The sequence below is a fragment of the Augochlora pura genome, chromosome 10, assembly GCF_028453695.1.
Source record: "Augochlora pura isolate Apur16 chromosome 10, APUR_v2.2.1, whole genome shotgun sequence".
Taxonomy (NCBI): domain Eukaryota; kingdom Metazoa; phylum Arthropoda; class Insecta; order Hymenoptera; family Halictidae; genus Augochlora; species Augochlora pura.
The window spans coordinates 4,515,674-4,541,194 of NC_135781.1; the positions used below are offsets into that span (position 1 = coordinate 4,515,674).

General features: G+C 40.1%; 1 protein-coding gene across 2 annotated transcripts in view; it reads right to left on the minus strand.

Moving 5' to 3' along the window:
* Nucleotides 1-25,521, minus strand: part of Trpgamma (Transient receptor potential cation channel gamma) — a 43,243-nt gene that overhangs the window by 9,847 nt on the left and 7,875 nt on the right. For both annotated transcript variants that reach the window (XM_078191904.1, XM_078191905.1), the window contains exons 3-8: nucleotides 23,911-24,059; nucleotides 21,737-21,932; nucleotides 12,313-12,483; nucleotides 10,266-10,500; nucleotides 3,730-3,850; nucleotides 512-796 (exon numbers count right to left, since the gene is read on the minus strand). In XM_078191904.1, the coding sequence (XP_078048030.1) occupies nucleotides 512-796; nucleotides 3,730-3,850; nucleotides 10,266-10,500; nucleotides 12,313-12,483; nucleotides 21,737-21,932; nucleotides 23,911-24,059 (1,157 nt within the window). The remainder of the gene's footprint in view (nucleotides 1-511; nucleotides 797-3,729; nucleotides 3,851-10,265; nucleotides 10,501-12,312; nucleotides 12,484-21,736; nucleotides 21,933-23,910; nucleotides 24,060-25,521) is intronic.

A 25,521-nucleotide genomic window follows, 5' to 3' on the forward strand; every position in this document is an offset into this window, starting at 1 on the left:
GGGAGGTAATTTTTTGTATCAGGAAATGGTTACTCGGGTGGAACGAAGAAGTTAATTCAGTTGGAGGAACGTTAGTTTCATGGTCTTTTATAAATCAAGGATGCTTAAGTCAGACTCTATGGCCAACCATATTTTGATTACTAATGAAAAGTAAAAGCTTGTTTTAATAACAAAACTCTAATATCTTCTAGAGAAAGCTTTTGCATATGTTTATACAAGGTCTATAATATTGTCTAATTTTTGATGGCCACTATAGTGACCACCATAGTGAGTTTTCAAACAGCTATTATAGTAGCCAAGTACAAAATTAATTTTTCAATTGTTGATTTTATCAATCGATCGTGTCAATTGTTGATCATGTCAATCGTCTCAATCGTTTCGCACATATACAATTTCTACATCCGTAAAATTGTCCAGTTTTCAAATGATCACTATAGCGGCCGAGTTTCCTCAGTCGAAAATCATTTCTAAAATTCGTAGAAAAAATTTGAGTACAGCGAGATCAAGTGACCTGAAGATATTGGCCGCGGAGAACAGGCCCTCAGAGATGAGCATGGGGTCCCACGTGTCCCATTGCTCCCTCTGCAGCTCGATCACGGTCCCGGCCTTCTGCCCTTCGATCTCCTTCTGCACCCTGTGATAGGCGACCACCCTAAGCGCGACCGTTGCGACGTACAACGAGTTCGTGACGAAGTCGATCACGTTCCACATGTCGTTCACGTACTCCTCGAGCCCCACGTCCCACAACTGCTTCACCTCGGACCAAATCAGACCGGACACCCAGGCGAGGATGAACCTGCGGTACAGAAAAAAAAAGAGAGAGAGAGAGGGAGAACAGCGCCGGCCAAGACGTCGCACGTTCGATTGGCAGAACTCGACGTTTCGTTCCCATCAACGTGAAATCGCGTCCCGCGACGCGAACGTCCTCGAGAAATGCAATTTCGATCCGAGCACGCTCCCCGTGCCGTCTTCGATTCCAGTCGAGGAGATCTCGAGCGTATCGCCGCGAATGGAGACATCAGGGAATCGAATGAAGTTTTCACTTCTCCGAGAACACTCCGTTCGACTGGATCGAGCTTTTTGCAAATCAGCTTTACCGTCGTCAGACGACACGGATCATTAGAGTGAGGGGATCTCTGTTAACGAGGAATTGGACCGCGATTTCATGCGATAACTCAATTTGTTGCAAGGAGCGGCGTTGGATTTTATTTATTTTTATAATTATTTTAACGAAATGGAATAATAGTTGACAGTGTTGTAGTTTTGAAATTTTGGAGTTCTTGGTGTTGTAGTATTATAGTTTCTTATCTTTGATCTACTGTATTATACTATATGTATTGACTATAATTAGGTACCATAATTGTAACTATATATGATATATAATTGTAGCTATAGTTATAATAGATACGAAATATTTTATTGACAATTCATATTTCCCGGGCTTACAGTATTAACCCAGTATTATAATAATTATAATACTATAATTATAGTATTAAATTTTTAAATCATTGATCTATTAGTTTCTACCATATATATGCAAAACAATCGTAGTCCAGTAATAATTATTAATTTTAACAAACTAACTCCAAACAAGTAACTTTCAATTCTGTTTTAGTATGTCTCTATAGCAACACAGTGATCTATCATGTTTTTAATCGAATTCCAATGCAATAAAATCATGTTTCTCTGTAAGTCTCCTTCGTTGTAAAAAGATTCAATTTTCTCTTTAGTTTGCGAATGAATTGTTAATTATATCGAGAGGACGATATTTACTGGTTCCATGGTACGTTTTACTACCGTGCAAAAAGTTCCGTGCTAAACTGGGTTAAATCCGAGTTTACAGTTTAGTATTCGACCTGTACATTTTCGCCATGAATGCATAAAATCCACCCCTCCAGTGGTAATGACCAGAGCCGGGCATTATTCGAATTACTTTTTATCTTCGTACTTATTCGAACGAGAAAGAAACTTTGTAATTTTATTCTGTAATTATCTTTTTACGAATAAGTCGCTAAAATTTTGTACGAATAATTCGCTACTATTTTTTTACGAATAAGTCGCTACTATTTTTTTACAAATAATTCGCTACTATTTCATTCGTGAATAAATTGTTCGCGAATAGATTGTTCACGAATAATTTAATCGCGAATAGTTCATCCACGAACAATTTATTCGCGAATAGTTTATTCAGTTTATTTGCGAACAGTTTATTTTCGAACAGTTTATTTGCGAACAATTTCCTCGACACGTCAAGTCGTCGTCGTTACTGTCGCTCGACGGTGACCGACCGCAGGCACATCTACGGTTGGAAAGTTAGGTACCCTCGAACCGACGGGAAATCCATCGACCACCCTTAACGAAACCGAAGAGGCCCGCCCCGAGACACTCCGCACGCGGGACAATGCTCGCGTTAAATATCGGCGGGCGTATAATTCGCGGTTGAATTTCGCAATAGCGTACGAACGGTTTTCCCGCCGTGCTTAATTCGCCGCGGTAATCAAGCAGAAATACGTTGAGCCCATTAAAAGTTCTATCGGCCGCAAAAACAAGATAAACCCTCCATCAAACTCTATTAAACTTCCACGCGGTGCACCGAACTTCCACCCGCGAGCCTGCGAACGCCGCGAACGCGAGCCGGCCATACGTCAAAAACGGTTCGGTTTATTTTTACTTATCGTGGTTCGCTCTTCCGCGGCCGCACAATACCAGCAAAGATTTATCGTGCTCGGTGAAAGTTTCTTGCGACAGACTACTTTTCAATCGTCTTCCGTCCCTCCACGGCAAACATGTTTACTGCCTCGCTATCGGTCTTTTCCGATCGCCTCGAACCGATCCCGCGGCGCGAGTTCTCCTGGCGAGCCTTCGACGTTATTTTTCTCCTTGTGTGGAGAATATTGTGTACTCGGGGGAAGAATATTGATCATCGTGTCGACGAACAGAAGGATGCGCGGCGAAGATCTGATTAATAAATACTCTGAGAATTTTATGCATTCGTAAGAAATATACAGTTCGCCGCTCTTTTATCCTTTTTTAATAACGATTTTAAAAATTATTTGTCTTTTATTTTTGAACACTAATTGTTTGATAAAATCTTTTATCTATTATCCTTTCCTGCACTGTACATTTTAAAATGGTGAAAACATTGAAACGCTAAAATTTTATCGTATTACTGTCAACTGATTAAAATGGTCGATAATAGTATCTCAGAACTAACGAATTTTTATTTTGTACTTTATTCTAAAGTATTTTACATTAAATATGTAAAATATTAATTTGGAGTTATTTTCGATGGAACAGAATTTTCTTTGCAGCCTCTAGATGCGCCAGTGTCTTTATTTTATTATTATCATTTTGTACTCTATCGTACATTAGTCAAAATGAAGTCCAAACGAAAGACGTTTATAACAATTAATATATTTTCGAGAACTATTGATATTTCTCAATGGAAAAATTATGAACATTACTCGAAGGTCTACTCTTCTAAATCCAAAATATTTCATCCAAAAAAATTTACTACTTCCCCAGAAAAGATTTTCTAAAGATTCTGTTTACCTTACCACCTGATCGAAAAAATATACACCTGTTTATTTCGATTTTTTGAAAAAGGATCTTTATAAGTATTAGTGTCCAGGCAGACATATTATTACTATTATTTCGCACTGGATAGTAGTACAATTATTGTAAACGAAGTTCCGAGAGAACGTCCTGATTATTATAGTATTGTCTTACCACTCGACGATCGTGGGCGCTGCACCCCTTTTTGTCGGCGCCGGCTCGTGCTCCACGACGTCGTGTCCCATCCAGTTGCCAATCACGCTCTCTATCCTTTGACTAGCTAGAATCAACATGACTGTGGACAGAACGCGTCACCGTTAGCTCTCGTCGGCAGCCGCTGCTATATCATGCTCATTAACCGAGCTGTGTTAATAGCTATTAATATTGACTCGTTCCGAGTTCGTTTCCGAACTGATTAAGCCCCGATTTCGGCGCGGATGATCCATAGGGAAGCGATTAAGCGGATCGTACCGAAGCTCGGATTCAACCCCTTACACTATAACAGGATCTAATAAATATTATGCAGGATCTAACAAATATTATGCATAATATACCTGCACGACATAATAAATATTATGCATAATATACCTGCACGACATAATAATATCATGCAGGATCTAATAAATATTGATATTATTAATTTCCACTATATCGAAATAAAAATAAATTCTGTTATCAAAGTCTATAAACGAAAGTGCATAAAGAAAATAAAGGAAACAAAAATTGTCTGGTCCTATTAAGGAAAATATTAAAGATGAATAAATATTAATCAACGCAGCGTTAAAGGAGTCGTAGTGCAAGGGGTTAACGTGGCGATAGTTATCTCGCGAACTTTATAATGTTTAACAAAACTGGAGTCGAGTTTAGTCAGTGAAATGCATTAAAATTATTCTTGATGAGGATGATCTCCAATAATGATCGCAAATTATTTCTAAAAATTATCTCTAAAAATAATCTCCATTAAGGTGCTAAAGAAATTTTGTTTAATATTTTTAATTCAATTATTATAATCTTTACAATAAAACTCTTTTCAACATCGGAAATATTAAATTAATTTAAGTATGAATGAATTCATTCACTTGCTATTTACTGTGATATGGTTAAAAATATTATTATTATTACTATTATTAATGATTGTGTAGTATGTTATGTATATTTAGAGAACAGTGCCAACAATGTATAAATTATAGACTAAGTCTATTAAATTTCGGGCAAAAGATTATACTGTCTTTTTATGGTAGATAATATAGTAATTCTACAGAATATTATTTAAATACGTGGATATACAAGTGTTGCTAGTTTGTTGAAATGTTGGTCCAATAACACTCGAAAGTTTCTCGTCATGAGAATGTCCTATGAAAAGCAATTTCTGAAGAATTTTAGTTAATACATGCTTGACATAAGGACGCGGCAGAGAATTTATATTACCTACCCCAAAAACTTCAGCACGCTTATGTCTATACGCAACGACGTATAGCGACTCTTAGCTTCCGCTATTAATCATATATATTACAGAAGTGTACAGTTATTTTTAAAATATTAAAGTAACAAGAACGTTTCATTTAATTAAACTGCTGTTAATCTCAGAATTTAATTTTCACAGAGGATATAACGTCTCCCAAATTTTACCGACTATTTCACTTAACATTTCAGTATTTAAACTATACGAATGAAGTAACCTTTCTCAAATTTTAATTAATCTCTAAATTAAGATCTGAGAAATTAAATTTTAGAAATTAAGTAATGCCTCACAATTTGAATTAATCTTCGATTTAAAATCTGAGAATTTCAATTTTAGGAATGAATTAATGTTGCAAAATTTTAATTTGTCTTTCATTTAGAGCTTAAGAAATGAAATAATGTTCTACAATTTTAATTAGTCTTTCATTTAGAATTTAAGAAATAAAAATTTTAAAAATGAGATTCGCAATTTTGACGAAATCTAAAATTTCTGATTTCAAAAATAAGATAGTAACTCGCAAATAAATCTTTCGTCGCCAATTTGAGAATTTCGACAGAAATCGAATTTCCTCGAATTCTCAAAGAAGGGGAATTTCAGCCAATTTGCCTAAGAGAACTCGAAGGCGACCGAGGGAGTGCGAAACGACAGGCGAGTGAAACGAGGAAGCTTTTCCTCGAGCTCGCGATAGCGTCGTTACTGTTCGGCAAAGTGCATCAGGAAGAATGCGGCTCGCGCTGCATGTTGATACACGCCGCTTCGTTTCGGTGACCTCGAAAGGTGGTGTCCCGGCGTGGCATCGAACTGCGCGAACCCCGCGCGCGACACGGTCCCCGCCGCAACTTCTTCGCTATTTTTCTCGCGCGACACCTGTCACCATCTTTGACTTTGAAAGTACCGACGGAACTCGAATAAATCCAATTAAGCTTCCACGCCGACTATAACCAGTCAGGATGCCGGGGTAACTTCGATAGCAGCTGTCGCGAGGGGATAATAATTCTCGAGTGTGGCACGAACTTTCTTCCATTTCTTTTTCGGCCTTGCTCGGTATTCACGTTTGGTGTTCGACAGACGCTGCTCTGGCTGTCTGGCCTTCTTCAGACGGTAGAAGACAGTTTCAGGGATCGAGATGTTGCCGTTAACACTTCTTTTAAATACCTATCTGGTTTCTATGACTATTGGTTTATCCAGTTAATTAATTGAATTATTATTATCATTGCTATTATTATAAATATATCTTAGTGAAGATGGATCAGTTTTATATTTTATTTGGTAATTTTTCCATTTAATAAATCAATTATTATTTTTGTTACCGTACTATATAAATACTACAAGCGCTTTTTATCTAAAATATTTGCTTTTTTTTATTTTAGTTTATCTGATTTATTTTATTCTGTTTATCTTATTTATTTCTTACGTTTTATCTGTACGATTTTTTCAACACTTGATCTGTCTTTTATAATGTCGAAAAGACTTAATAAGATTATTGAAATTACATTAAAATAATTAAATAAAAATATATGAAATCAAACAGGAGATTTAGAGTTAAATAAACGTGGTTTTATTACTTTTTTATACGATGATCTCCGACGAATTCCCTTTAAATTCGTCTTCTACATTCTGGAACAAATTCATTAACAATTTCTGTCCAGTTTTTAAAGTATTATTCCGCGCGTCCGGTTCTGTAAAAGTTCTATGTTAATCCTCCACCAGGTAGCAAACTGTTTGCAGTTGAAAATAACATTCCCGCGCGTATATTCAACGCACGATGCCCGCTAAAAATCTGCAAGTACAATTTCTCTGCACGAGAATGCTACAGAAAGTACTCCACCCTCGATTCTTGCCCGATCCACGGTTCACCGCGGCATCTAAAATTTTCTTGCGCTTAAAGGCGCCTTTGTAATCCCGTTTCCCTGTTCAACGAACCGGCGTCCGCGTCCAAAGACCGTCGAAACTTTTTCTCCCAAGTCCATAGAACGGTTTTCTACGTCGATTCCTGCGAAACGCAGCCAGCTCTGTTTCGTCGCTCGACCGGAACGTCGACGGCCGGGAGAGGGCGGGCGTCGAAGCCCCCGTCGGCAGAACGAGGCGGGCCTGCCCCAACAGACGAACCGATACGCGGTCGAAAAAGAAATCCGCGTTTACATTCCATGCCGGCATTTCGCCGGGCGAGTTTATCGCGTTTCGTCCGACCTCGTTTCCCTCCGCGACGTATTTCACCTTTCGGCACGTCGGCGAGTCAAACATCGGCCGGGACCGCGGCTCTAAACAGTTTACAAATACCTCTCAGCGGCGGCGGGGTTTACGAATACCTTTCTCTCGCTCGACCAATAATAGACGGCCAGGGCGCGGGTAATGCTCTAAATTTGAGTCATCAGCCGGCATTTACGCGGCCGCGGCGGGACGATAAACATGTCGGACCCAAGGCCCAAGCGGAAACGTAGTCCGGAAACAAACGGGGGGGGCTCTCTCGCCCTTTATCGAGCGCGCCGATCGAATCCCGTGATCGGAATTCCCCCCCCTGAGCTTCACGGACGCGTCCCGCGATTCCTATTACCGTCCTATCGTTGCACTTTTTCATTTTTTATCGCACCGTTTCGACGATCGTTCGCGCGACGACGATCCCCGAGCGGTGCTCGAACGACTTTGAAGAATCGTCCGACGGCTGAACGACCGTCGAATTTGTTTAACTTGAATTCGTTTTCGAGTGCGATGTTATCGGGAATTTATTCTAGAATTTCGGTTAAAAAAGGTCCCGTTCTGATAAATTTAATAATTTTTGCATAATAAATTCACAAATATTTGTTTCACTTTTTCATCAGCGATGGATTTTTGTGAAACTTTTTTCTAAAACGTCCCCCGGAAAAATTGCCATATCTTCGACAACTGTTGATGGTTCCTAATAAAAAAATTCTACGTGTTACACGAAGGTGCACTCTTTCCAATGCAGAAAGTTTTATCGAAAAAGATTTGTTAATTTTCTAGCAAAAAATTTCCAAAGATGCCATTCGCCATATCACATACACAGCTCATTTGTACGTTACCAAAAAGGACCTTAATAAAAATAAATGTATTTCTTGCAACAGTTAAGATTTTTGAATAAAAAAATTCTGAGTACCACTAGAAAGTCCATTCTTCCTGCCACAAAAGAGTCCCATCACAAAGGCTACGTTAGTACCCGAAAAAAAATTCCCAAAGATCCTGTTCCTCTTACCATATAATCTCCAAGGTACACAGCTCATTTCGACGTTACCAAAAAGGACCTTAATCAAAATGAACGTATTTATTGCAACCGTTGACATTTCTTAATGAAAAAATTCTGAACACTACCAGAGGGTCTCCCCTTCCACCCATAAAAGCGTCCCGTCGCAAAGGCCGCGTCAGTGCCCGAAAAAGAAATTCCCAAAGACGGCGTCTATCCCCGAAGCAGCGTCGGCCGGCAGTCGCTCGAGAACGGTCCCGTGAACATCACTGAAAGGAACAGGCAGCGCGCGACCCCTTCCCCCTCCCCACCCATCCCAGCGGCTCACGACATTCTCGAAAAGCGTAATTGACCCGGAAGTTAGACTAACGATATTTTGAGGCAGCGAGTTACGGGACCCGCGCGGGTAATGCGCGCTCCTCGAGGACGCGCAGAATTTCAGGAGAGATTATTCGGGAACAAGCCTGGTTAATCCCGGAGGCTCTGGAACGCGGCCGCGCGCGTAGACGTCGGGAACCGCGTTTTACGGCGGCGATCGTCGACCTTGCCATGATTTGACGGCGCTAATCTGCCTGGAGATTGCTCCGAGACCGGTCCGCAGGACCGCGAGAGCCCGGGGATCTAGAGATTTCACGAAATCGCGTCGAGACCTGCCCGTGCATGCTCTATTCTTTGCTCTCGCATTCGTTCGGGACATCAGAGGCTGTTACACGATCCACATAATCGCGCGATGGGAACACGGTGATCTGGGACCTGGCGATTTTAATCGAGAGGATTTTGTGGTCGCACGTATAGTGTGCAGACAGATTTCCGTCAGAAATCTTCCGCTTTCCACGCTAAACGTTGCGCTTCGAATGGATCGCATCGAGTGTTTTATTTTAGGATTATTGATAATTGTAATTAGCAGATATGAACTTCTCGATTCAAGCACATCCTATGGTAAAAATAATGATGCGTTTTAATAGGTTCAGTTTTGTTATTTTGATAACTGTGTTGATCTTAGATTTTATTTTTTGAATTAATTTTTGATTTTGATAGATTTAATGCTGATGAGCGAAGAAGATTTTATGGCACAGTATATGCCTTTACTGGACAGTGTTTAAATATTTTTCTGCAGATTTGTAAAATATTTTAAACACCTTTTTATAGCCGGAGACATTGAATAAAATTTTTCAAACAACTTTTTGTAATGTGTACAAATTTTACAATGTTTTAAATACTTTTCTGTAGTGTATTGTACTTGCACTATATTTTAAGTACTTTTTTGAGGACCATGTGTATTTATATAGTGATATAACACGTCATTGAAGCGCGAGCAACTTTTGCAGTATTTTAAACACCTTTCTGCATATATTATATTTGTACAATGTTTTAAATACTTCAATATAGTCCACGACAATTATACAAATTTTTAAAGACTTTTTATACTACATATAACCTAACCTTCCTGTAATACATCGCACAATATATCAGCCCTTAGTAGCGAAAAACTGCTACACTATTATTAAAAGAATTCTTACGTTATTAAATCTGAACTCGATAAATTGTCAAATAATATAATTCTCGTAAAATTCAATTTCAAACGTATCAAATAAAAATACCAAACGAAAGTATTGCAAGATGAAACAAATATCTCCATTTTGGAATTAACCCTTTGCACTCGATTGGTGACTCTGAGGCACCACTAAAATTATTTCGTCAACTTCTAAAATAATATTTACAGCAACAAAGTTTAATTTTAGAAAAATTATTGAACATGAAACTGTTGCTATGTATGACAGAATTAATATATGATAAAAGAATTAATTTGGTACGTGTAAAATACACTTGATCGCTTAAAATGGGAATACCGTACAGCAGAAAAATGATTTCAGATTTCCAGTTAAAATGGCTTCGAGTGCAAAGGGTTCATATAGTCTCGCACGCAGAGGGTGCGTCGAGCGTCTCTATCAAAGTCTATAACACTTACATTGTTGTCACCGCGGAACGAAAATAAAGAGAAACGTACGGAACGGCGAGAGACGGTGGTTTTCGAGGTCGGATACTCACACAGAAAAGTGAAGTAGGATGCCGAGTGACAGATGAACTTGATGAACGGTTTCCTCATGGTCTGGCCGACGACGCTGTGCGGCGCGATGATGTACGCCGCGCTGTAGAACGGGAAAAGCACGCCGATCCTGACGATATCCACCGCCTGCAGGACCATGTTTTTCCGGCGGAAGCCGGGCAGGCCCTCGTACCAAATCGATGCGAGTAGCTGCTGCACGTTAGGATGCGCCACGAACTGGAAATTCCCGGGGATAATCTAATATCGGTCGACAGTTTCCGGTCATGTCGCCGGGAAATTCGACTTATTACACGGCACTAATCCCGGGGAGTTTCGGGCTGGTCGCGCGAGCGCGCGCGCGCGCGGGGCCGATACCTTCAAGGTTGGCTAACGCGATTACGACGATGCTATCTCACGACTCCGGCGGCTTCTGCTCGAGGAGAGCGGGCCGCGATCTCCCCACGGAACCACGCGATTTCAACTTTCCGTGGCGAGTTTACGCGAGCGAAATCAAATATTTACGCGGAGCCGGCCCGGGGCCGGAAGCGTGTATTTCTGCGAAGATTGACAAGCATTTAGGCGATAAGCAGCGAAAGCTTTGGGTATCGCTCTCTGCGCGCAGAATGCGCTTTGTGAGATTGGACGCTGGTCTTCGTCTTGCTCTTTTTTTCGGCGGAGCTTCTCGTCGGTGGCGTTCTTTGAAACTTTATTTCTGGAACTTGCCGGAGCTTGCTCTTTTTAGGGAAGGTTTCGGCGCGGTGATTGACAGCATTTTTTGGGAGGTTTTTGCTGGAGTGCGGTTTTCGGAGGGAAGTTTATCTCTGTCGCGGGGAGATTTTATTCGGTTTATTATTTTAGGGAAATTTCTTGTATTTGCTTGGGGAGGTGGGTAAAATTTTGCGATTTAAGGACGTGTGGGATACTAAGGAGTAATATAATTGCAGGGAAATTTATGATAAAATCGATATTAATTTCTGACAAGTTAGACTATATTATGATATAATAAACTGTAGAATAATTAACGCGAAAATAATTCGAAACTTTCAAGAAAAACGATATTAATGTTCAGGAGTCGCAAATTGAAATAAAAGAGCGCAGACAGCTGGATTAGAACAGTAATAATTAATCGAAAATTTAAAATTGGAAACTTGAAATTCTAGTGAATTAAATCTGACTTAAATCTGACTTACTATAATACGTAAATGAAAACAATATATAAAATGGATCACTTATAATGACAGTAATTAAACGAACCAAAGAAACTGTTCAAATAATTGTAAAGGTATTACATAAAACAATAACGGTCACCAAATTGTACTACATTTGAAAAAGAATAATAAATGGTATTACATTTGCAAAAGAATAATAAATTCTACAAACAGTGTCAAAAATGGCAGAAATAAAATTAGAAATGGAAAGAGTAAAAGAATATTCAACAACGCCTCGCGATTTAATAAAATTCCGCCACAGTTTCGAGGTAATTTATTCCACGAGAATTAACAATAGGAATAATGAAATTCTCCTCAACGTCGTCTCTTATAAATATGAAACTAAAAACAGAAAAAATAGTCGCCTTTTAACTCAACCAAACATCCTATAATTTCGGGTTAATTTATTCCATGGAACTTGGCGCTACGAATAATACAATACTTTTTAACGTCACTTCCTAAATATATCCCCCAAAAAAGCGGGATAATACCCGCCACTCTTTTACTCGGTGGAAAATATGAAAATGGACGGAGTAAAGGGTGCGAATGGAGGCGAGTCCAAAAATTATGCGAAAAAAGGAAAATACGTCGCGTTACAAGGATAGCGGAGAAATAAATGAAACGGGTCGAGGGTAAATAAAAACGCGTTGAAAAATCGCGTTGACGGTAAATCAAAACGTGTCGAGGAACCGTGGGAAGGGTAAACAAAACGTGTCGCGAAATTGTGAGAAGGCAAACAAAACGTGTCGAAAACTTTATCGAAATTCTATGGGAAACGATCGAAGCGTCGCGTGTACGCGCGTCGACGAATAATAGAAAAATAAAAGCACGCGGCACTCACCTTCTTCTGTCGAAACTTGATGGCGAGCTTAAGTCGGTTCAAGTGCATCCTCTCGCCGTGTTCGAACGCGGGTCCGGTCGGATCGTGATTCAGGAGGATCTCCAGCTCCTTGGAGCTCCTGGTGTGATCCAGCAAGGCAGTGGCGAAATCCTGGCACTGTCTCCTAAGCTCCTGCAAAACAGGATCGCCGTCGTATCGACGAATCAGGCGCTTGCAAATAATGCCTCGTCGCTGGGCAACGACACTTAGTCGGCGTAAGGGCTACATTAAATTGCTATAACTTTCTTTTAAAAAATCGCAGCTAAGTCCCTTTTCCTTTAAATTAAAGGGGAAGGATGAAACTATATTCAGGTGAAAATGGCACCTCTGAAAAAAATTTATTTTATTTTTAAAAATCCGTGTATTTCGTCAAATTAGCGATATTTATTAGGATAAATATGGAGTCGAATTTAAAGGGTTAAATTGGGTCAAATTTAAAATCAAGGAAGAGTGTTTTAAAGTAGTGATTTTAAGCTTTATTATAAAAGAAAAGTCATTATAGTACGATGATTCTTCGCGGAGTTATCGTCGACCAAAGTTGGCCAATTTTGCTAAAAAATTGTCTATCTCATAATCCTTTCGAGCGATGTATTTTATTGCATTTGAATCGCTTTAGGCGACGAACTTAAAGAGACCGGTTTGCGAAACTTCTATTCACGAGAATAGCAGGTGCGACAGTGCCGTGAAACTTCCCGTTGTGACACAGGTAAGTTACCCGGCGCCGTTCCCTCGGGTTCGATCGAAGTTAGCGTCCCTGTTGATCGACCGATTTCCGAAACTTCTTTCTACCCGATCCGGAAAACGTCCTCTTATTTTGCCACCGGGTCTCGAACAGTTCGACGAATGGCTCCGTTCGAACGTGAACGACGCAACAGAGGTGAACAAATGGAGACCACGGGAAAATTGTATCTCGGATGCGAAGACGCGATGATTTATTCCCCACCGAAGCTGGCCGATCACCTGGAAGGTTTACGATCCCGGCCATTTGTTGCCACGGGATTTATTGGATACGAAGGTTCGAAGGGAATTGCTGGGCTCCGAGGGCCCTTCTAAATCTCCCGGGTCTTATATCGGAAGCGTTTTTATGAATATATGCAGAAAAAACTAAATCGTTCGTTAAACGATAACCGAAGTACCATTAAATGCGCTCGCTGCTGAGCCTATTTCGAAGAAACTTGTTTTAGATGCCAATAATTATTCGTCTAGAGTGAACAAATAATAATGGGTGAAAAATAATAAGTAAATTATAAATAATTATATTATTAATAATATAAGAATACAACTTTAAAAAACTTAAAAATATTTAAGCATAATATTATGTCATTTTTGATTGTTAGATATTTATTAATTTAAATATTTTATATTATATATTTATTAATTTATGTATTTTATATTATATATTTATTAATTTAGATATAGCTACTAGTTAGATACACAGTTTATATTAAAACATCGTGCTGCTCGATGTACATACAACTTTGAACATTCTTTGTTTTTTAACTATAAAACATATATAAATGATTCATGTACGATATAATTCTGTAGACTCTCCTGAATACAATGGTATGTTTTAATAACTGTCGATACGTTCAGACATGTTTATTAAACGTTGGAGACGAACCTTGTCGTTGCAGCGATTTTCTCGGATATTATTCCATTTACCTTGCAAAATTGAAGTTCGCGAGAGGATCTATGTTTTAATTTTTCTAAAAGAAGTATTTCAATTTTCATTGTATTAACCCATTACACTCGAGTGACTCCAAGACACCACTAAAATTATTTTATCGCGTTACAAAATAATTTTTGTACTAACAAAGTTTAAATTTAAAAAACTGTTATATGAATCACAAGAATCAACTTCATACGGACAAAATACAATTTGTTGCATAAAAATACTATAAACCAGAAAAATTATTTTAGATTTATAATAAAAATAGCTTCGAGCGCAAAAGGTTAATAATAATATCACGAACGCTGAGTACGTACAACGAGGGGATCAGAATGAATTTCATTCGAATACTTCCGAAAACGTGCGCCCAACAAAATGGCGGTTTTATGGAGACGTCAGATCGTCATTCCGGAAAAACAGGGATAAAGCCGAGGGTAAGTTTTTTCTCCGTTAAAAGTAGAAGACGGACGACGTTCAGCCTCCTGTAATCTATTCTCGTTAATCGTTTACCGATCCCTCGACAGACTTAATCAATTTGCTATCGGGGATGATTTATTTTACCTAACCTAGACGTCGTGTTCAACCGGTTTGATCTTGGATGTCATAGTTGCCTGATGGACGAAGCTTTTTTCAAGCTCTCGCTCCCTTTTTTCCTCTCTCTTTCTTTCTTTCTTTTTTTCTCTATCTGCCTCTCTCTCTCTCTCTCTTAACGAAGGGATTCTTGAGGTCATTCCAAGCAACTTTTTCCTTTGCAAAAATGTTCTCCGAGGCATCGTTAATGAGATATTAACAAAAAGCGGCGACCAATGAGACGCGAGAACAGTTAGCGCGTGGCGGTGGAGGCAGTCTCGCGCTAGCTGTTCTCGCATCTCATTGGCCACTGTTTTTCGTTGATAACTCGTTAACGACACCTCGCAGAAAATTTCAGCAAAGGAAAAAGTTGCTTCAAATGACCTCAGGAAACTTTTAGTTCCCTATTAGTAGATACTTTTGGGAGACTGTATACATCCCACCCTCTCTCTTCTTCTCTCCTCTACTGGTCCATTCGTGTACAGAACGAGAATAAAGTGGTACAATTTTCTGGAAGAGCCGGCTTGAATGTGGATAGAGGATCACCGTCATCCTTGTCCGTCCTCCACGATGACGAGTGGAATTTTAAAGGTTCCCTCGATTGCCTCGGTCTCTTTAATTCCTGCACGGAACCACGAACGATGATTTTCTGCTCCGAGAGCGACTCTGAAAGGATTATCCGCGGTCGGGAGCTCGGGAACGGACCGCAGCCTTGTCCATTGTTTATCTCCGAGCGGAAGGAAATCGAGACGACCAGTTATTTGCAATTTTCTGTGAGAATTCGTTGGCAGGCGGATCGATGGGCCGAGCGATGCCTGTTCGAGGCGAGCGGACTTCATTCTTTGTAATACGGGCGATAAACCGAGACGTTTCCATGCCCGAGATCAAAAACAAATATTAACCTTTATGGGAGCCGTTCCTCCATCAGCAACTTTTCCCGTAGGGGCTCCCGGGGATCTTGCATTTTATTCCGGCTAAGAGAAAATTGGAAATGTTTGCGAGTTTATTTACCCTCGGTCGTTTCGTTGACTGCCTTTATTCTGACGGAAATAAAAGTGGTATCGCTGCAATGTACATTGTTCATTTGCTTCTTGAATATTGTCATAGGAGCGAGTCTTTCATAATTTTTTTTATTACCATTCAATTCGACCAGTTGTAAAATTAAAACATTAAAATAAAACCAGCTTAAGATTAAAATATTCAGAAAGGCTGAAGAGCAGAAAGTTAGGGAAAAATGAAGAGTAGAATTTCAAGAAAAAGTAGGTAATAATATTTCCAGAAAAGCTAATAATTTCAAGAGAAAATAAAGAATAATATTTAATAACAAAAATAAAGAGTAGAATTTTCAGAAAATATAACAATTTCAAGGGAAACCGAATAAAATCTCGCAAAGAAATTGACAGTAAAATTTCTGCAAAAAACGAGTATTAATATTTTTTAGAAAAAGAAAATTGAAAATATATAAAAATCAGGATGCATTGTTCAAAGTAAAAGTAACTCTATCTCGACGATTTCGTGCCGGCTAATTTCTCACAGACGACTTTGTTGACGCAAGGCGTCGCGTTTTCCCGCGGCGCGAACGCGGCCGTTGTTAATCCCGCGTAAACATCGATGGAACACGTGGCGCGGGAACGTGAAAACGTCTCTCGAAATACACCCGGGAACGATTGTCTTGCACAGCGGCGGCGGGGTCCGTGGTTCGCTCGCACAGAGAGACACTGTGCCCGGCGCGGCGGTTTCACGGTCGCCGCGATATTTAACGTCTCGTTATGCTTTGGCGATTCGCGAAGTACCGCGGCCACTCGGTGATATTAGGAAAACATCCCGGTCGTTACGTGTATCGCTTTGATGTTGTAAATATTTGATTTGGCACCAGCGCGAGCCACGGCCTCGTTTCGACCCGTCGAGCCCGTCCCCTTCGCACCTGAAAATCGACCCGCTTATGACGATATCGAAATCGGCGGACCTCGAGGAGAATATTTAGGATGTTGGAACTTGTTCTTAGAAATGTCTTCTGATTATTTTAAAGGAGAAGAAAGAATAGACTTTTATATGCATTGTTGTTACGTCTTATTAGCTTTTTAAACAATTCATTTGTAAAATTATGTCACGGATTTTTAGTGTGCTATATTTATGTATCAGGTGCTTTAGATTTCAAGTAAAATTGTCTTTAATGATACTGTAATAATATTTTATGCATGCTAAATATTTTCTGTAAACAATAGAAAGCATTAGTTTCAGTTTCAAGAAAAATTGTCTTTGATGCACATATTAGTGCCTAGTTCCAAGCAAAAACATTTTTAATATTACTACGAAAATATATATAAAGATAAGTAAAAAAAAGCAGACATTATTCATGTGCCTTATTTTCGAACAAAATTGTCTTTAATGCACCAATCTCTCAAGCAGAACGAGTATCCTCAAAAAAATAAACCTCCAATACAGAATACTTAACTACAAAGGACGCAAAGATTGATTACCCCAAAGAAAAGATATTTCACCTAAACGATCTCAGTCATCAAGGCAATCAATTCTACCAAGAAAGCTGAAATATCTCACGAAAAATCTTACAATATCACAAAAATTGCCTTCCACGAGCCCTTTCAAAGAAAGCATTTTCCAGCTGGAATGTCCTCGCGGCACATTAGGTTCGCACTGAAATATACGGACGAGCTGTCTCAAAATTTTAATAAAACTGGTTTCGAGCATATCGATTTTCACGAGAGAAGTGAAATATAGGGGGAAAAAGGGACCTTTAGACAAGACACACGCACACACACACACGGTCGATCGCAGAAATCATAAGTCTAGACGGTCGAATGCAGACGACCGAGTCGATGGTACTTTAAATAACGAATAAAAGGAGCAGCGCCGGAAGCTCCGCAGCGGTGCACACGGTGACCGATTTCTTCCAAAGCTCAGGCGAGGCTCCGACAGGAAGTCTGGAACGTATCCGAGTCGCAAGAAGAATACGTCTTTTCCCCGGCGGAGAGTACAAAATAAATCACGAATACGTTTGCGAAGACGGAGGGAGAGCCTACGCCGTTTTTGCGGCTCGTTTTTCCGGGGCGCGTTCTCCCCCTTTACCTCGTTCTTTCTTGTTTTCTTCGGTTCTGCAGTTTTTTTGTTTCCACTCGATTTCTCTCTTTCTCTTATTTCCTCTTGTTCTCTCCCTTCCTCTCTTTCTTTCTCGTTCTCTCTCCTTTTCTGCCTTCTTTACTCTATTGTTTTTTTTCTCTTTTTCTCTATTCCTCTCTTTATTTAATTCTCTCTCTTTCTCTTTCTTTTTCTCTCTATATCTCTCTTCTTTTCTCTATTTCTTTCTCTTTCTTTCTCTCTAATTTCCCCTATATTTTTCTCTTTATTCTTCTATCTCTTTCTCTTTCTATTTCTCTCTGCCTTTCTCTCTTATTTCTTCTATATTTTTCTCTTTATTGCTCTCTCTCTTATTTCTTCTATATTTTTCTCTTTATTGCTCTCTCTCTTTTTCTCTCTATTTCTCTCTACCTTTCTCTCTATTTCTCTTCTTTTCTCTTGCTTTCTCTTCTTTTCTCTTGCTTTCTCTTTCTGTATCTCTCTTCCTTTCTCTTTCTATTTCTCCCTATTTCTCTCTTCCTTCCTCACTCTTTCTCTCCCTTGTTTCCTTGTCGATCACCCCATCTTCCTCTTGTTCTTCTAATACCATCGAGGAACGCGCGTCGCGGAAAACGGCCCGGCTTTTTCCATTGAATCATCGCGATACGTTTCCAATACGGTCCGCGGGAAACTGAATTCTTTTCCTGCTCTCGAACCGCGGAACTGTCTTCGATTCTTTGTGTCATGAGAAAACGAACTTTCGTGCCCGAGGCCAGGAAACGAATATGCAATATAATATTATCCTCAATGCTTATAAAAATGAGTTACCGCTGGAAAAAAAATTGACAAAGAAGAGGAAAATTGTCTCTGCGTGTTTTTCTGCAACATAAAAATTTATTTGTACAGATCTTAACACTTTACAAATCAGTCGTTCGGCTGTAAATGTTTTTGTTGTTATAGGGTAATTAAATCTGCTAATATTTTTATATTTTTATAACGTTAGTATTAATTCTTATTACTCGAAGACTTTAACACTTATTCAATCGATTAATTTGATTAATTTATTACTAATACTAAAATTGTTCTATTACGTTCAAAAATAATTTTTATAATAATAGGTTTTAGATTTAAGAAATTGTTAAGTAGTAGAGCTGTTGCTAGGAGTCACAAGAAACAATTTCATGTGTATAAAATACACTTTGTTACATAAAATTGAAATATTATGAGCCAGGAAAATTGTTTCACATTTATAATTAAAACGGCTTCGAGTGCAAAGGGTTAAGATTCCCACGGGGTACCAATGTTAAAGAAGTAATTGACACCATACAGCTCTGAAATTCTTATTCAATTAAATAAATAACTTCATCTAATTAAATACTATAATGTTATAAAATATTTTAGCCTTCTGTCACGAAGGTATTAAAATTGATCAAAATCATCTTCCACAAGAATTTAAAATATCGCACTACTGCTATAAAAATCAAAAACAAGAATAAAACTTAAAATCGAGAAAAAATCGAATAAAAATCTAAATGATTATTTCCTTCACCCCAGCGTAATTACAATAACCAAGATATTCATTCCTTCCGTTTAATCGTCCCATAAAAAAGGATCCTGTTAACAAAACGACCGAGGAAAGAGAGGAAGCGAAATTATTTATCAGATCCGCGAATAAAAGGAGGGAAAGAACGCGAACAAAAGCGAATGAATAATTGAAAATTTCGTTACCACGGTCGCTCTGCGAGCCACGCCGCTCTCTCTCTCTCTCTCTCTCTCTCCGGGATCCGCCGCCATTTTCGAGGATCTACAGTGGATCACGAAAAAAGCAATCGGACCGGAGAGGAAAGTAGGACGGGCGCCGTGGAACGGAGACTTCGAAGTTCAGAGGTTGTTTTATATTTTCCTCCGACGGGCTCGCGGACACTTTTTCGGACCGGGAGATCACGTTCCTCCCGGGCAAATTGAATTTCGCGGTATGTTTCCCGGCATCGGCCGGGATTACTTCCGGCAGAGTTATCGTTACCCGTCGAAACGTGCGGTCGGATCCGCCCGAAATTCGAGATACTACCCTAATTGCCCGAAGATGTCCTCGGTTACTCGCGTCGGCTCGCGCGCCGTACACACAACTTCCTCGTCGTTCAAGAGAACTTTTGAATCTCTTCCGCGGTAGAATCTTCCGTGAAATTCAAGATTGAAGATTACCCTTGAAAATAAGACCTTGAATAACGATTTATGATCGTTTTCTGCCGTTTTATGGGGGTTCGAACGAAAAGCGCGCCATCGTTTTCTTAGTAATCAAAGTATACCGTGACTCGTATCACATTTTAGTGTTACAAAATAGTAGGAAAAAATCGTAAAGCAAATTTGTTGAGTTCATCGGAAAGAGGAAGCTTCAATCTTAAAATTCATGGTTTGTTCAGTCATAAAGTCAATTTTTTAATATTTTTTTTACGAACGTTTTAATTCGCAAAATTCGAAGATTCATGTCTTCGGACTCTCACGTGCTATCGAGCAAAATTAAGCGATGAAAAATATTTTAGGGGAAATTGAATTATGGTGTGTGAAAGTAGAGGTTTCAAGGTTTAAAATGAGATTCGTTGCTTTGTCGCACGATTTTCTTTTATTAAAGTAAAAATATTTAAGTAACTGCAAGATATCGATCGCTTACTTTTGTTACTGTGATGACAGTTTTTTAAAACATTTTTGCAGACAATGCCTAGTCATTTGCAAGTGATTTCTCCGGCTTTTTACAAAATCGCCTTGCTTCAGTAATCAGGAAGTTCGCATGCGAGCAACGATCGCAGAGGATGGGTCAACAATTTTCTGGATTTTTGCCAGACGGCGAACGGAGGTGAGACGGAAACAAGGGGAACAGAAGGAGTTTAGGCGAGCATGTCGCGAATGATGCCGTCCGATAACGTATTCCTGTATAAATCAGAAGTTTTGTTAAACCGCCGAGCAGGTGAACAGCGCGCGGAATCTGACCGTCGGGCGCGAAACTTAATATTCGCAACGGTTTCACGGAGGAAATGAACTTCGCAACTGAAATAACGGAAGAGTTGTGTCTCTCGAAATATTTATGGAGACGCCGCCGCCGCCGCCGGTCAGAAACTTTTCCCGCCTTGTTTAAACAGTTCCGCGAAGAAGCGTCGCTCCGTTTAATTAAACCTTATCAAACTATGGATTTTTTTCTCTCCGGCTGGTTTCGCGATAACTTTTCGCCGTGCCGCGGCGGCACGCTCACCCTGTTCGTAATTATTTTTCCGACGGAGCGACGCCGCGCGGTACGGAAAGAAGAGCGATAAGAGCTCTCCACGCTGGATCTTCACGCATTTATGGCGCGTAAAGTGCAAAACGTAATGAAATTTCGTTCGGTTTCATTTTCGCCGCGATTCGACGGGACAGATAAAATTTTATTCGACCACGGGCCTATCACAATAACCGTATAACAATGCTCGCGTGCGCCGCCGCGAGTCTGCGAAATAAAACTCTCGAACTCGGATCGCATGGATGATGGCGCTACTTAGGGTTCGTCCACTTTTAATAACCCGGCATTGATGAGCTCGTTTGAGAAATTCAGGGAGCAACTTTTAAAGTCCGCTTTGTGCCTTTGGAAATTGTCTGTTTTTAAGAGGTGCGCTGAATTAAATGAAATATAATTCGTAGTTTCAGATAATGAATATTCATTACCATTTATTCGATTTTAGATAGACTATATCGTCCACCGAATATTAAATCGAATTATTAGATACGTATAATATATATTTTAATTATATTTTCCTATATTATTTCGTACTCTTCTATATTTTTCTATAAACTCTAGCGCTTCCAAAAACAATTGAAATAACGAATAGTTTTCTTACAATAGAAAATTCCAGACATTTTCTGTTTTTATTCTAGCGATATTAGACCGCTGCTATAATAATTGCGAAAGCATTTCTCGCGTAAACTCTAATGCTACCGGAAACAATAGAGACAATGGACGGTGTATCTTTGGCGGCTGTGCCCGTACCAGTTTTTCGCTAGCAAAAAATGGCCGGGTTCAGACAAAGAGTATACTTTCCGGCTCACCTGGTACTCGCATTTGAACTCGTGCTCGAGGAACGAAAGCCTTCGAAGTTCCCAGGACAGTTCAAAGGCAGTCAGAATGGGGTCCTTTGAGGAGAGGGCGATCAAGGACGGCGAAGCCAGCGCCCTGTAGGCGTTGATCCGGCTTCTGGAATGCTTCAGGGAATCGTCCTTTCGGGACGTCACGCATTCGTCGCACCTGTCAATGCCAGAAACAAAAATAAACATCGGGACAGTCGCGGGCTTTTCTTCCAATAGCTTCGCGACAATGTTATCGGACACGCTCCCCCCTCTCTTCCTCTCTCTCTCTCTCTGTTCTATTCCAACTCGACGAATTTCACGACATTTCGCATTTCATATTTTACGTTTTCGTATCTGCTCTATATTTTACACAATTTCGTTTTATACTTTATTTTTTTATTTTACTCCGTGTTTTATGTTTCACGTTCTACATCCGACGTGATATTTTACAGTGTATTTTTTAATCTAGCCTTTGTCGCGACGGTATTATTGCAGTTTGTTTGTGTCGTTGATTTGTTAATTATTAGAACGCGAAGCGTTTTAGAAATTCTTATTTTTGTAGATTATTTCGTTAAGATTATAATAAGGGGTAACTTTATTTTATGGAGTAAGTCATTATTCAAAATAGAAATAAAATGTATATAATTGTAGTAGTTGTTAAAAGGAGATATTCTTGTATTTTTAAAAATTTATTGCTATAATAATGAACTAGTGATTATATTTCCTATTCAGGATTAATTGATTGATATTTATATGATTTGGTGCAGCTCAGATTAATTTTAATAAAAATTACCTTTTAAGAGTCTTAGGATGAAGTTTATTTTTATAAAGATTTATTAAAGATGACTATTTTTTAAAAGTCTTCATTGAAGACTATTTTTGAAAATTCTTTAATGGAAACTCTTTTTCAAGTATCTTCAATAGAGACCCTTTTTTAAGGATTTTTTGAGGATCAAGTTTCTTCCCGATGATCTTTAATTTCATTAAAATTATCCCTTTCGCGCCGCGTGTCTCGTTAATTCCCGGCAGCGCTACGTCGCCTAACAAGGGCCGCGAACGATTATAATAATAATGTACAATCCAATTTCGGCGCCCGTCCGTAGGTTTATCGCACGCGACAAATCCTATAATTTAATTCGCGGGGTGAAATTTCACCGTGATAGGGGTATAGCTCGCAGTGCATCCACCTCGACTTAATTAGTTTACGCGGGGGCCATGGCTCGAAGATTGCAAGGGCAAGGCGCTAAACCAGGTCGAGGGAATTAATCGGACTGGAATGGTATATCTAACGAGCGATTGTAGCCCACCACGCCTACTGCTTCCCTCCCTCCTCCCCCTCCCTAGCGTTTTATTTATCGCTATAATTCCGCCGTTCGTAAAATACGCAGTTAAAAGTCCAAAAATTTATCTGCCCCGTCCTCTCCATGGCCGCCGCGCAACGAAAAGAAAAACGAGCGCGGACATTTCTCCGGCACCGTCGCAAATTTTTTCATTTAGCTTCCCCATTGTAATCCTCCGGACCTTTTCCAGCTACCTTTTCCCCGCATTAAGCTTTCAAGCGTTCCTCCTGCCTCATTTTTTAAATGGTAATTAAAGCGGAACAGCCACGGCTTAATAATTCCGTAATTGAAAAGGTGATATTTTGCGGCCGCGGCGATACGTTTAAGTTCGCGATACAGTTTACCGTTCTTCGGTTGTCTCTGTTTTCAAGCGTCGATACTTTGCTCTTCACGCTTCGCTTTGATTTTTAATTTCACGGCTCGAATGAAAGTTTACGCCGTGTGGAACGTGAAAAGTCAAATAATTTAACGCAGTAATAATTATGACTAGATCGTGATCACAATACTCATTCACTAACCCGATGAATATTTATTGTTATTATAATTTTATTTTAAATGCAGGATATTTCTTTCCGACCATATCGGTTTAAACAACATAATTAAAAGAAGTAATAAAATGCATTGGACTGAATTAAAGCGTAGAAAATGTTGCGTTTTGGACAGAGATTCGGTCGGTTCGGGGTCGCGTAGAATTAACGACGCTGATACTGGAAATGATTACACAGAGAGAAAGAGAGGCGGCGATAACCGAAAAATTATTCCGGGCGCTGATAAGCGACGGGTTATAAATTTCCCGTAGATAATGATCATGCTCACCCACAACGGACGTCGTGAGGCATGGGCAGCGTGGATCCGCGATCCAGGAGGATCTTAATAATCTCGTAATTGTCCCTATGAGCGGACAAAATTAGGGGCGTGATGTCGGGCGTGAAGGTGGCTGTGTCTGGCGGCACGGCTTCCCAGCTCTGAAAGGGGCAAGCATAATTTCCTGCGTTACCAAAACTGCCACGGCGATCCACGTCTCGGCCCCCACCCCCCTGAAATAATTTCCTATCCGGCCGAACCACGCGCCGCCGGCTTTCGCCCCGCCCCTTTCCCCCACCCCTCCCTCAGACGGTCGAATAATTGTTAGACGGCGTATTAAAATACGGCGCGGCACGGCGCCAATGCGAATCGGCAATGCGAGGCGGAACGCTACCGTTTCGGCCGGCTCGCCGCTCACCCGGTACAAAGGATTAAAATTTATCCGTCCCGCCGTCCGATCCGACAACACCCGATAATTATTTCGAATCGAAACACCGTCCGAGCTTCTGCAACGATGGTCATCGACTCCGCGTGAAACTAATCCACCTTTTGCTCCAATTCATTGTCCAGATTAATTATCCGCTCTGCTGCTTTCACCGGGGGTGGCTACTTTTATGGAGGCGTTTTAATGGACGAACTGAACGTGGTTGCGCGAGTTTGAATTGTTAGGCACAATGTCAAATGATAAGTAATTTATTGCCAATATTAGATTGCTTCCAAATTTTCTTCCGTGTTTAAAGATTAATATTGAAAGAATTTTTCTAGCAGAATTGACGATATTCGTGCAACTTGAAATGGTAGGAACGATTTGGAGTAATTAATAATTTACTATTGCTATCAGATTATTTTTAAATTTTCTTTTAGAAAGAATTAAAATTATAATTCTTTCACAAAGGAATAAAAATTACAAATTGACAGAATTTCAGCCGTCGAACTGCTGCTAACGTTCGTGGAAACTTGAAATATTAAGAACAATATGCAGCGACAAATGATCGAAAAATGCAAAAATGAACACGAACGTTACGTTAACATTTTCGTCTATTGGACAAATAATGACCCACAGACCTTCCGTGGTGCGCTATTAAGACAAAAGTGGGACACGGAGTCCACTTACAACGAATATCGGGAAAAAAGGGGACGGCGGACGCGGGCGAACGGAATGTTTCGCGTGCAAAGGGTCCCCGGGGCGTTCCAAATCACAAGACAACCCGGAGGGGGGAGAAAGCGGGAACGTCGTTAACGAGAAGCTTTATTTTTCGCGGAGTGAACGCAACAAACATCTCGTCGGACCGGCGGGTCGGGTCCAACAATTATTCCCGAAGTTCCACGTAAGCTGATTCCCCCGGTGAAAGCCGATTAAATTAAACCCATCGGACTCCGCGTCGCTTTGCGCCTTCGTTCTTTGCTTCTTTTTTTTTTTTTATTCCGTTCCTCCCCTCACGGGGCGTTCGTTCTGAATGCCAAAGCTCGGACACGGTGCCGGGGGGCTTTGCCGAAGATGAAACCGGCTCGCCATCCCGGGATTCGGCGCGCTCTCCTCGAATTCCTCGAACTTTTTTTTTCCCCGAGTCCCCGCCTCCGATTAAGAAGTTACACACTCGGCCAGGAAGAGCTCTAACTTTT